This window comes from Balaenoptera acutorostrata, chromosome X (assembly GCF_949987535.1).
Source record: "Balaenoptera acutorostrata chromosome X, mBalAcu1.1, whole genome shotgun sequence".
Lineage (NCBI taxonomy): Eukaryota > Metazoa > Chordata > Mammalia > Artiodactyla > Balaenopteridae > Balaenoptera > Balaenoptera acutorostrata.
The window spans coordinates 16,925,500-16,937,552 of record NC_080085.1 but is presented as its reverse complement, the minus strand read 5'-3'; the positions used below and the strand labels follow the sequence as shown (position 1 = coordinate 16,937,552).

General features: G+C 39.3%; 1 protein-coding gene across 10 annotated transcripts in view; it reads left to right on the top strand.

Moving 5' to 3' along the window:
* The window catches only part of BCLAF3 (BCLAF1 and THRAP3 family member 3), a 64,853-nt gene that overhangs the window by 38,836 nt on the left and 13,964 nt on the right, over positions 1–12,053 (top strand). For 6 of the 10 annotated variants that reach the window (XM_057538612.1, XM_057538606.1, XM_057538610.1 and 3 more), the window contains exons 6-9: positions 1,070–1,184; positions 1,897–1,960; positions 3,441–3,556; positions 8,944–9,058. In XM_057538612.1, the coding sequence (XP_057394595.1) occupies positions 1,070–1,184; positions 1,897–1,960; positions 3,441–3,556; positions 8,944–9,058 (410 nt within the window). The remainder of the gene's footprint in view (positions 1–1,069; positions 1,185–1,896; positions 1,961–3,440; positions 3,557–8,943; positions 9,059–12,053) is intronic. The other 4 variants (XM_057538613.1, XM_057538609.1, XM_057538611.1 and 1 more) reach the window with 3 other exon arrangements.

Here is a 12,053-nt window from a genome sequence, read left to right as displayed (position 1 = left end):
TAAGTGATCAATAGAAGATTCCAGTTTGATTTGTTATACATTATGACATCAGGACATTGCATAATAAATACTTCAAAGGTTTACATTGAGCTGTTGTGTTTTGCTTTTGCTTCTGGCCAGTTTCCATTAATTGGAAAATTTAGTCATGTAAAATAACTTTCCTTATTGATGCTGCATAAATAAGGCAGTTGTGGGTATTATAAACTGGGGTCTTTCGAGAATTTCAAAATTTATAATTTTATATTTCTTACTAGATAACTGTGTTAATCTTTTTTTACCTTCATAAAACATATTTTGCAAATGAATTATTTTCTCTGCAGCCCTCAAACTAAGGCATATATTTACTTTAAAGCATGCAGTTTGAAACAGTTCACCTTCTCAATTCCAGCCCCTCTTACCCAAAAGAAGTGTGATTCTTAGCAGACAGGGAGCTGGTATTGCAGAAAAATTCAGGAGATTGTCCCAGAACAGGAACAGTAAGTTAGGGAAAAGGATTGCTTAAGTAGCATTCTCATGGGTCAAATGTATTATCTTTCTCTTTATTCTGTTAAAAGCTTGTAGCATAGCCGCTTTCAGAATGTCTTCATGAACTTCAGTTAATGTTAAAGTAAAATGGCATTAGGAGGCCTTCTGTGATACGTAAACATAACATTTAGCATTTGTTCAGAATTGTTTTGATGCTTCAGGGTTGTTTTTGGAGTTATTTTTTACTCTAGGTGAAGAGTAGAGCTCTATACCAGCTTTACTTCCCAGACGTAGGAAGATCTTACCTTGGAGAAGAAAGGTCCTCTCTTTGAGAGAGCCACTATCTTTCCCCCTGGCAAGTAAGCAGGCATGTCAAATAGGAACAGAATCTTTGGGTTCATAAATCCGTTTACTGTTGCTTGGGCTTGGGAAAGCGTGTGAGCACTACAAATTAGTCTGTGGAATAAGTTTAGGTCCCATATGTTTTCAAGAGAAAACAGGTTGGATGTTTTTTAATAGTCCCTTCTTCCTGTGCTTATTATATATAATCTTTTAAGTGGAATCAGTTTTACGTTGAGATAAAACTTTTCTTTCCCTTTTGCAGCAGATTATTTTCCATCACTTGGAATTACTCTACATGAGCGTTTCTCAAAAATGCAAGTTACACAAGCTGCAGATGTAAATGAATTTAAATTGAACTCAGATCCAGAAATTCACAGGTAATGAGTGATTATTGTATGCCCATTTAACTCATGGGAATGAGCCTCAGAACAGGTTGTGGGAAGGTGCTGCCTGCCTCCTGGGCTTGCTGTAGACTCTAGAACTGCATTTCCTGCCTAAAAACAGGACTAACCCCAGCAGGTACTGGGCCAGTGCACTTTGATAGACTAGGTTGTATTGAAGCCATGACTAGCATTGTTTAAATGTGTAGGACTTTGAAAATATTTACCTACCTAACTTTGATTCTGCTGTGTCTGTAGTAATTGCCTACTGAAGTTATCACTGGAAGATGAAAGACAGTTGTCGAGCCATTGAAATCATGGGTTGCTTCATGTGGTCAGAAATGGCTGTTCTGAGGGCAGCCGGATGAGAACCTATGTCTTCTTCTGCTGGCACCTGTCCAAACAGGTGGTGCGCCCTGTCTTGTGAGCTGAGTTGAATCAATGTTAGAATGCGGTAGATCACCGGAGCCAAGTTTAAGGTTACACAGACTAGTGATTTGAGAACCACTAAGGCGTCACTGTGATGTTGTTTACAGGATATGTATGTCCTGGGAGACTGCCATATAGGTGAAAAACCACCTGGTAGCAGATTTCTTTTTCTTCCTCCAAGACACACCAGCTTTATTTCAAAATCCATTCTGTAATAATGGAATCAAGGTATCAGTGTATAACATAATTATTTAATTGTAATATGCCTTTATTATTTTAGGAGAATAGATATGTCTTTGGCCGAGCTTCAGAGTAAACAAACTATGGTATATGATTCAGAACAGGTAAGTGAATATAATTTTTGATGAGAGATTATCTTATTGTTGGTATACTAATGGGAAAGGGAACTGGTCATTGGGAGTAAAAAAGGTAGTTAAAGTGGGTGAGGAAGAATGATTGAGACCCAGGAATCTGAAATTTACAAAGCTCTCCAAGTGACTCTAGTTATCAAAAGGTTGCAGAGAGAACACTGGCAAAAGACAAAAATATGCCCTAAGAGAGACAATCCCTAAGGGTAACAGCTTTGTAAAATTGACATAAAATTATAGTGTTTAATGTTCATTCCAAAACTTCACACTGTAAGGCTTGCAGAAAGTATGTTTGATACCTATTTTTTCCAAAGCAGTCATGTGGGGTATATTTTTAAGTTGTATGTAGAATGAATGCAAAGGAACTTAGTTTCATTTGACACTGCTCTTCTGTTTACTGAAGATTGTGTGAAAGATTCTATGGAATATGAACTAGAAAAATAATGGAAATAATACTGAATTTTTTTTATTGTTCCCACTCACACCACCTCCCTCCCCGCCATTTCTTTGCTAATTAGAAAAACTATCTTAACTAGCCCAGGGGGAAGAAAACTGGCTCTTGTTTTAGAAGAAATATATCAAGTTCTAAAAGAACTGCTAATTTATTCATTGAAAGTGAAGAGTTTTTATAGAGGAGAGATTTTAATACATTTGTGATAGAATATATAAATAATATTTTCACTTGTGAATGGTTACAGTTTTATTGTACTTATGGAGATAGGTTAGTTTATTGAATAAATGATATTTTCAGAAAATTTCTGCTTATCAAAGTACTGTAATAAACTTATAGGAAATTTGAGGATTTTTAAAAAATCACCTCTAATTCAACCACTTAAGACAAAATATTATTTGATCATCTTTCCTTGCAGTCTTATGTCTAGCATTTTAACATACACTATCACAGTACATGTAGTTTTGGATGCTTTATCTTTTTACTTAAACTATAGTAACATTCCTTTTATGTAAAATCTCTGAACTCCCAATGACCTTTTTATAATTGAGGCTTTGTAAGTTTTAATTAACTTTTTTCAGTAAGTGTTCTTCCATGGTTACTTCCACGTAGTCTACATTATCATAATTTAAATGCTTGTACATTATTCCTATGACTTAAATTTACCATAAAATTATTCTTCCCTTCTCCTTTAAATTTTTTTCACACTTAAGTTACTTTCATTTTATGGTTATTTTTAAAATATAATATTTTGAATATACTTGGGTAGATAGACTTTTCTTTGGTATAGAGTCCCAGAAGTGGGATTCTTGGTTCAGTGCTATGAACTTTTCTGACTCTGTATTGTCAATTGTGTCTGAAAATATTTTTATCAGTTTACACTAGCATGAGCAGGATGAGTACAAGGTAACTTATTTAGGACTTTTACTTAAGGTTCTTGTTCGATACGGTCTTTGTGCAACTAACAGTAATGTGAATGGTTTGTCTTCTGTCAAAATTCCTCAGACTCTGGTCAAAATAATAGATCCAAATGACCTACGACATGACATTGAAAGAAGGAGAAAAGAACGGTTACAGAATGAAGATGAGCACATTTTTCACATAGCTAGTGCTGCAGAGAGGTAATCAGTAGATGAAAAACATCCTGTTATCAGACAGCTTTTGGTTTTAGCATATTTTCCAATTTTCTGTGTGTGTTGGTAATTTTCACTTTAGTGTAGGAATTTAATTCTTCAAATCCATTTTACATGTTTAAGTGAAATCTGTTAAAATGTTTCAAAGTTATTCAGTGGTCATCATATGCTATTTCATTGAAACAATAAAAATTATGGGGTAGGTGAGTATTTGAGGTCTTTGTAATCTAGAGAGAAGTGTAATAGCTTTTTAAATATTAGCAGGAGCCAAGACCAGCAAATTTATGGACTGTTTGGCTCGAGGTAATTGAAACTCTGACACATTCTGCCCTTTAGATTCTGGTAGTCTTTGAATGTTGCAAAATTTCCTGAGGTCAGTGCCATCCTCTTTCAGAACTCTTTGTGGATGTCTGTCCGTGAAACAGAGGCAGGTGTAGTAGAAAATGCAGAAGAGACCTGAGTTTGAATCCTACTTCTGCCAGTTTACAAGCTGTTTGCTCTTGGGCAAACTTGCCTAGTTTCTGGAACCTTTTCCTCTATAAAATGAGAATAACCAATTTATGTTGGACAGGTTAGAAATATTAAATGAACTGGCACATGTGAGGTACTTATGCCATGAGTGACAAATTGATTGTCAGTAGATCCTTGTTTTTCTTTCCCAACCCTGTACCTCTTTTTAGGGGCTCTGAGTATTCTAGGTTGGTCCCAGTTTATCCCTAGTCCTGAGAACTATGTAGAACTCATGGCAACTCTGGGACCTCATATGATTATGAGATATAATTTAATGGGAAAAAATTTCCAGTTCACTCAAGGGTCCTCAAACTATTTGGATCTCCCAGAAGGTGGGAATGTATGAATAGGAAGGGCCAGTGCTAATTCTCTTTCCATAGTCCTTAGTTTCAAAAATTAAAATATTTGACTAGACTTACAAGTCATGTCTATAGCTAACTAGGTCAAGATCCGTGGAGCTTGTTTAAAACTGGACTTGATACTGACAATAAGTTTGGGACTAATTAAAAGATAGCAAAACTGTGTGCTGAGGCATATGAAACAATTGAAAATAGTTAAAATCTTGTCCCTTGGTGGGTGAGTCTCCAGTTTCCTAATATGACATGGCATGACTGTGCTCTTTAGTGACACAAGCTCTCAGTCATGCTTTTCTTGACTACTCAGCAAGTGTGAGAAACTCAATGTACCAAGAAAAAGGTTTTTTAAAACAGATTTAAGATAATCAACATATTATAAAGACCATGTAAGGCCTCAGAATATATCTTTACCCTTTGAGGTGATGAAGAGCTTGAGCAATGGAGTTAACACCTGAGTTCAACTCCTGGCTCTGTAGATACCTAGCTATGTGACTGACCTTGGGCAAGTTACTTAATCTCTGTTTCCTCAGCGTAAAATAGAGATAAGAATTATACTTACCTCACGGTAGTGGTGAAGATTAAGTAAAGTGATGCATGTAAGCTACAGAGAAGTTGGTCAGCATTAAGTATTATTAATGTTAGCTTTGAGGATGGCGTTGTAGGGTGCAAAAATGTCTTCCTGCAAGGTGTCCTTTTCTGGATCTGTTGAACTGTTTTATTCGTATTGGATGGCTGGTGTGGCATGGTGGAGCCATGAGGTGTTTTTTTTTTTTAATTCAGATATTACTGACCATAAAATTCACCTTTAGAAAGCGAAGAATTCAGTAGTTTTGAGTATAATCACAAAGTTGTGCAACTATCACCACTATCTAATTTCAAAACATTTTCATCACCCCAAAAAGAAACCCTGTACAATTAGTTGTCACTCCCTATTTCTCCGTCCTCCCAGCCCGACAGCCACTAATCTACTTTCTGTCTGTATGGATTTGCCTATTCTTGACATATAATTGCAATCATATAACAGGTGGCCTTTTGTGATGGGCTTCTTTCATGTAGTATAATGTTTTTTATGTTCCTCCATGTTGTAGCATGAATATTCCTTTTATGGCTGAATAACATTCCACTGTGTGGATACACCACATTTTGTTTATCCATTCACCGGTTGATGGATATTTGGGCTGTTTCCACTCTTTGGCTATTATGAATAATGGTGCTGTGAATATTTGTATGCAAGTTTTTGTGTGGCTATATTTTTCACTACTCTTCTGTATATACCTAGGATTGGAATTGCTGGTTCATATGATAACTATGTTTAACTTTTTGATGAGCTGCCAGGCTATTTCCACAGTGGGTGCACCATTTTACATTCCCACCAGTGTATGAAGGTTCCATTTTAAACACATCCTCACCAGCAGTTGTTATTGTTCATCCTTTAAACAAAATAATATGGAAGCTTTAATCTCTCACTTTATCCTAATTCAATTTCCTTGTTAACATAAGAAAAACATTTTATCCTTTTATCTTAAAAATTCAATTTATCAAAATTGACCTCATTAATATTTTTGCATAAACCTTTTTAATCAAGTCAGTGTATAGATTTCCATAGAAATTCAGAAGAAATGAAATATGAGGAAATTATAAATCATAGGATGTAGCTATTTCCCTCCTGTGTGATTTTTGTTTTCCCCTTAAAAGTTGTATGCAGACTCTGTGTCTCTGTTTGCTCACCATTGTATTCCTACTGCCTTGGGCTCAATTCATCTTTGTTGAATGAATGAAGACTTTCCAAAGGTGTAGACAGGACAGAAGATACTGAAATTGTAATGCATTTAGATCTTGATCACTTTTTATTCCCTGATACCTTAAAACCTTTCCCAAGCAAGCCTCACACCAGGGCATTCTGTCTTGTCTCTAAGACCCTGTTCTCTATTTTTTCCCACTTTCAACCAGTCTCTTACCCTAAAGTCTCCATGTCTCCTGCTGACACACTGTTTCTCCCTCTTGTCACCAGCATTACTAAGTTCCCTACACTGTCATTGAGGTGCTGTGTTATACGGGCGTGGTGTGTGTGTGATAAAGCAGCTTCAAAATAGTATCAGTAGACTTCAAGAGGACATCAAACTGCCTAGATTTTCTTTTTAGCTAGGCAAGTTATAGAAAACATCAGTTTTTATTTTTGCTGTTGTAACAATCTGTAATCTACTGAACTAGAGTTAACTTTATAAAGATCATTTATTCATCTATTCAACAAATATTTATATATTAATGTCTATGTTCTAGTCAGTGTTCTAAGCACTGACTTAGAACACTGAATTTGCACCATTTTAAGCATACAATTCATTGGCATTAAGTACATTCACAGTGTTGTGCAACCATCACCACTACCGACGTCCAGAATTTTTCATCTTCTCAAACAGAAATTCAGTACCAGTTAAACAGTAACACCCAACCCCCAGCCCCTGATGCCTCTATTCTTTCCATCTCTATGAATTTGCCTATTCTGAATACCTCATACATATATAAGTAGAATCATGCAATAATTGTCCTTTTCAGTCTGACTTATTTCACGTGGCATAATGTTTTCATCCATGTTGTATCATGTGTCAGTATTTCATTAAAATAATTTATTCCTTTATAAGGCTGAATAATATTCCATTGTATGGATACGCCACATTTTGTTTATCCATTTTTCTGTTGATGGACATGTGGGTTGTTTCCATCTTTTGGCTATTATGAATAATGCTGTTATGAACACTGGTGTTGTTGTTTTTTTGATTATAGCCATCCTAGTGGGCTTTAAGTAGTTTCTTGTAGTTTTGATTTGCATTTCCCTGATGACTAATGATATTGAGCATTTTTTCATGTGCTTTTTGTGTGTCTTCTTTGGAGAAATATCTATTCAAATCCTTTGCCAATTTTTAAATTGGATTATCATATTTTTATTATTGAGGTGTAAGAGTTCTTTATATATTCTGGGTACTACCCGTTCATCAGATATATGCTTTGCAAAGAGGATTTTTTAGAGTCTACTGTTTTGTTTATAGAAGTAGTACATGCTAATGGTGAACATTTGGAAAAATATAGTAAAGTATAAAAACAAAAATATAAGGCATTCTTAATTTCACCAGTCAGGGATGATTACTGTTAATATTTAGTACATTTCCTATCGTTTATTTTTTTCTGGGCATATATGTGTATATTTTAAACAAGTGAAATTATTCTCGGTATATGACTTCGCCCCCTACTCTTTTGACTTACTATCATATCATGAACATTTTGACAGAATATGGGGTTTTTTAACATTTCAAAAAATCCTGAGTGGCTAGTCCATGTCAGGTTCTGGGGTCAGAGCTGAGACCACAGAACGAACCATCCGCAGTGCCTCCTGTGAAGGGATCGCACCTTGCTTGGTGAGAAGGTGCACCAGTAGTTACAAACACTTGTGAAGACCCCAAAGTGCCACATGTGCACATAGCAGGGACACGTAGTCCACCTCAGAGGGGTCTGGGAAAGCCTTCTTGGAACAGGTGCAGGTGGGGCTAAATCTTGAGGTTGATCTGAGTTGGAAGGAAATTACAGCAGAAGGCACCCAATGGGCCAGTGCGTGGAGGCAGGCGAGGTTGTGGTGTGTGCCGAGAGCCGCATGGAGCTGATGTTCCCGCAGCTTGGTGTGGGTGTTGCAGAGATTGGGATGGAGCAGCCGGCAAGGCTGCAAGGGCGTGCGCCGGAAGAGTCTTGGGGGCCAGTGAGGAGGAGTGTGGATTTTGTCCCCATGTCACTGGGGGTCCTGTGGGAGGAGTGTAGCAGGGCCGAGGCCGTGAGCCGTTTGTTCGCCACAGAGCAGGAAGGGTCTGAGGACCACTGTGGGAGAGGTGGGATGTGACAGGGAGAGGACCCTCCCCCAAGGGCTGTGGGAATGAGGCCCCGGGGTTAGAGGAGAAAGAAGCCCAGGGAAGGAGCTCCCTCCCAGGTAGGGCTGGCCAGGAATAGCCCTTGGCGGCCTCTGGGCCTCACTACAACAGGAGAGGGGAGCCAGCAGTATCAGAGGCCCCAGCTCTGCCAGTGAGCAGGCCTGAGCCGCTCACCCGCCTCTTCTCTGGAGCTTTCACCACTGAGTCTCTTGGCAAGGGGGGCTGTCCCGTGCTGCCAAAGGCTCAAGAGCCGTGACTGTCTTCCCTCAGGAAACATATGCTCTACATATGTATGGTTTCGGGGGTTACAGCCCTAGGAAGCCTGTCCTTGGACTCCAGATTAAGAACCCTGGTCCTAGGAATATGGTTTTCCCCCTATCGCTAACTGCCAACTTGGCTAAATAATGTTTTTTGATAAATGAGAGTTTTAGCCCTGGTAAATATTATTTGTAATTTTAGTAGTGATAGATCATTGAGATTTTTTTTTTACTGTTGCGCTGCTTTGTTTCCAAAGGGTGTAATTTGATTTCTCTTGTTTATTTGTTGGATAAATGTAAACTAATAAAAGATTCTTATTTTCTCTCTTTCATTTTATTAGGAGCGATCAGCATTCCAGTTTTTCAAGGTTGAAGAATACCCATGTTGATGTATTCCAAAAACCTACATGTTTGGTAAAATCAAATTTTAGAAAGTTTATTCAGAAACCTTACTTGGTAAGATTGCAGTTCCAACTTTTTTATTTTTGTATGTTCCATTTTCCTTCTCACATGAATCTATAGGTACAGGGATCACCAATATTTTTCATAATGTTTGTAACTGTTCATTAAGTAAGTGTTATGATTCTGTTTTTCAGTGTTAAGATTCTGTTGAGGCTTATAGTTATTATGACCAAAGAAATGATCATCTCATTTGATTTATCAGGATTTTATTGCACTTATTATAGTACTAGCTTTCTTAAGTTTTTTTGAAACAACTTTATTAAGGTATATTTTACATAGCATAAAATTCACCCATGTAAGGTGTACAATTTAATGATTTTGTGTAAATTTACCAAGATGTGTAACCATCACCATAATCCAGTTTTAGGACATTTTCGTGACCCCTATTAGAACCCTCAGGCCTATTTATTTATTCCGTGTTCCCACCCACAGCTAACAACTAATCTACTTTCTGTTTCTAAAGATTTGCCTTTTCATAGGGCAGTTCACAGAGTGGCAGCTGGCTTCCATAAGAGCAAGCAAGTGACAGCTAGAAAGATGGAAGCCAGAGTCGATTTGTAACCTAATCTCAGAAGTGACATCCATACTTCGACCATACTCCATTTGTAAGAAGCAAGTCACTAGATACAGACCACACTCAAAGGAAGGGAATAGCGTAAGGGCCTGGATACTGGAAGGTGGGGATGATTGGGAGTCTGGTCAGAAGCCGCCTGGTACAGTCTTCCCACTGGCCCCCAGTGATTCACATCCCTTCATGTGCAAAATACACCCCCTCCCTCTCAAGGTCCCCCAAAGTCTCATCTCATTACATGTGTCTTTATGCACTTATTCAAATGTATAGACTTAGCATAAACTCAAGATGACTACTAGGAAAAAGGTTTTATATGACTTTTCTTAAACTGGGGAGAGAAATAAAGGTGTGAAAGAGGAAGATTTGTGAGAAGTACAGACTCCATAGCAAATGGAATAAATAGAAGGTTATAAGACTATTCATTTTGGAGAAAGAAACCGTCTTCAAACTGGGCCCCATCGGGCTTCCCTGGTGGCGCAGTGGTTAAGAATCTGCCTGCCAATGCAGGGCACATGGGTTCAAGCCCTGGTCCGGGAAGACCCTACATGCCGCGGAGCAACTAAGCCCGTGCACCACAACTACTGAGCCTGCACTCTAGAGCCCGTGAGCCACAACTACTGAGCCCACGTGCCACAACTACTGAAGCCCACGCGCCTAGAGCCTGTGCTCCGCAACAAGAGAAGCCACCACAATGAGAAGCCCGTGCACCTCAACAAAGAGTAGCCCCCGCTCGCCGCAACTACAGAAAGCCCGCATGCAGCAACGAACGCCCAACGCAGCCCAAAATAAATAAAAATAAAAATAATTAAAAAACCAAAGGAAGCAACCACCACCTTTAGGGAAGAAAGCGTAGAGCTCTAGAAGCTTAGAGAAAGGCCGCTGTGAGCTGGGTGTGGACCTCCGAGGAGTGGGGGCTGCCCAGCTGGAGCTGGCTGTGTCAAAACAACAACAAACAAACTGGAGGCTGAACCAAAGGACCACTGCCAGGATGAAAAGCAGAACAACAAGCGTACAGGAAGGAGCAACCCCGCCTCCTCTCTTCCAGCCTTCCAGTCTCCCTCCAGTGTCCCTGTGGGCGGGATCTAAGTGGGAGCTGGCTTCAAGGACTGACTCCCAGTCCAAACCCCAAGTCGAGTATAGAGTGTGAGTTGGGAGTCTGAGACAAAGCTTAGGTACTAAGCTGCACACATCCCATCGGGGTGCACTGGTAAATGGAATAGACAGAGCAGCCCCCAGGAACCCACCACCAATGATCCCATCCCCTCACCTGATGATGAAGTGTGACCCATATTAATGCTGACTGAAAAGATGCTTCCTATTTGATCGAATGGCTTCCTGAATGGAGGAAAATCAGCCTGCGTGGATGCCCACAACGTGTAAATATTGTACCAAGAATGTTATCATATGCATACTAACATTTAATCTTCACAGAATAGTCAGTTCTGCTAGAACGCAACATAGGCATTCTTTTTTTTTTTTTAAAATTTTATTTATTTATTTATGTATCCATTTATGGCTGTGTTGGGTCTTCGTTTCTGTGCGAGGGCTTTCTCTAGTTGTGGCAAGTGGGGGCCACTCTTCATCACGGTGCGCGGGCCTCTCACTGTCACGGCCTCTCTTGTGGCGGAGCACAGGCTCCAGACGCGCAGGCTCAGTAATTGTGGCTCACGGACCTAGTTGCTCCGCGGCATGTGGGATCTTCCCAGACCAGGGCTCGAACCCGTGTCCCCTGCATTGGCAGGCAGATTCTCAACCACTGCGCCACCAGGGAAGCCCAACATAGGCATTCTTAAAAAAAAAAAATGGGCCCCATCTTTTCTGCTTCCATCAAAGGTTTCAGGTTCTTTGAAATTACCGTCTTAATACTCTGCCTTCTGACACTTTCCTAGTCATGGCAGGAGCATCTACTCAAAGCAGGTACCTGATTCAGCAGCACCTGCCTCCTATAGCATTGAGAATTTGTGTTCTCAGACAGTGGCAACTCTTTAGCAACTCCTAGTAATAATGGGTTTGTTTCTCTTCTGGATGCCTGAATAAATACTAGATTTACAGTCCATTTTCTAAAAGTCACCCATTGTGTTATACAGGAGTATGTATTTTGTATTTCTCACATTCATGAATTAAACCAACCCCTCACAATCTAGCATGGGTTACATGAAGGAAGATGTGTGTATGTTCATACAGCTAAGCTACATGCTACATGTTTTGTGTTCTTAATCCCATGCATTTAAAACGTGTATTTTGGGGGGACTTCCCTGGTGGTCCAGTGGTTAAGACTCTGTGCTTCCAATGTAGGGGGAGTGGGTTTGATCCCTGGTCGGAGAACTAAGATCCCACATGCCGCACAGTGTGGCCAAAAACAAACAAACAAACAAACAAAAAACATGTATTTTTTGAATGGTAAAATGAACTTTTAAA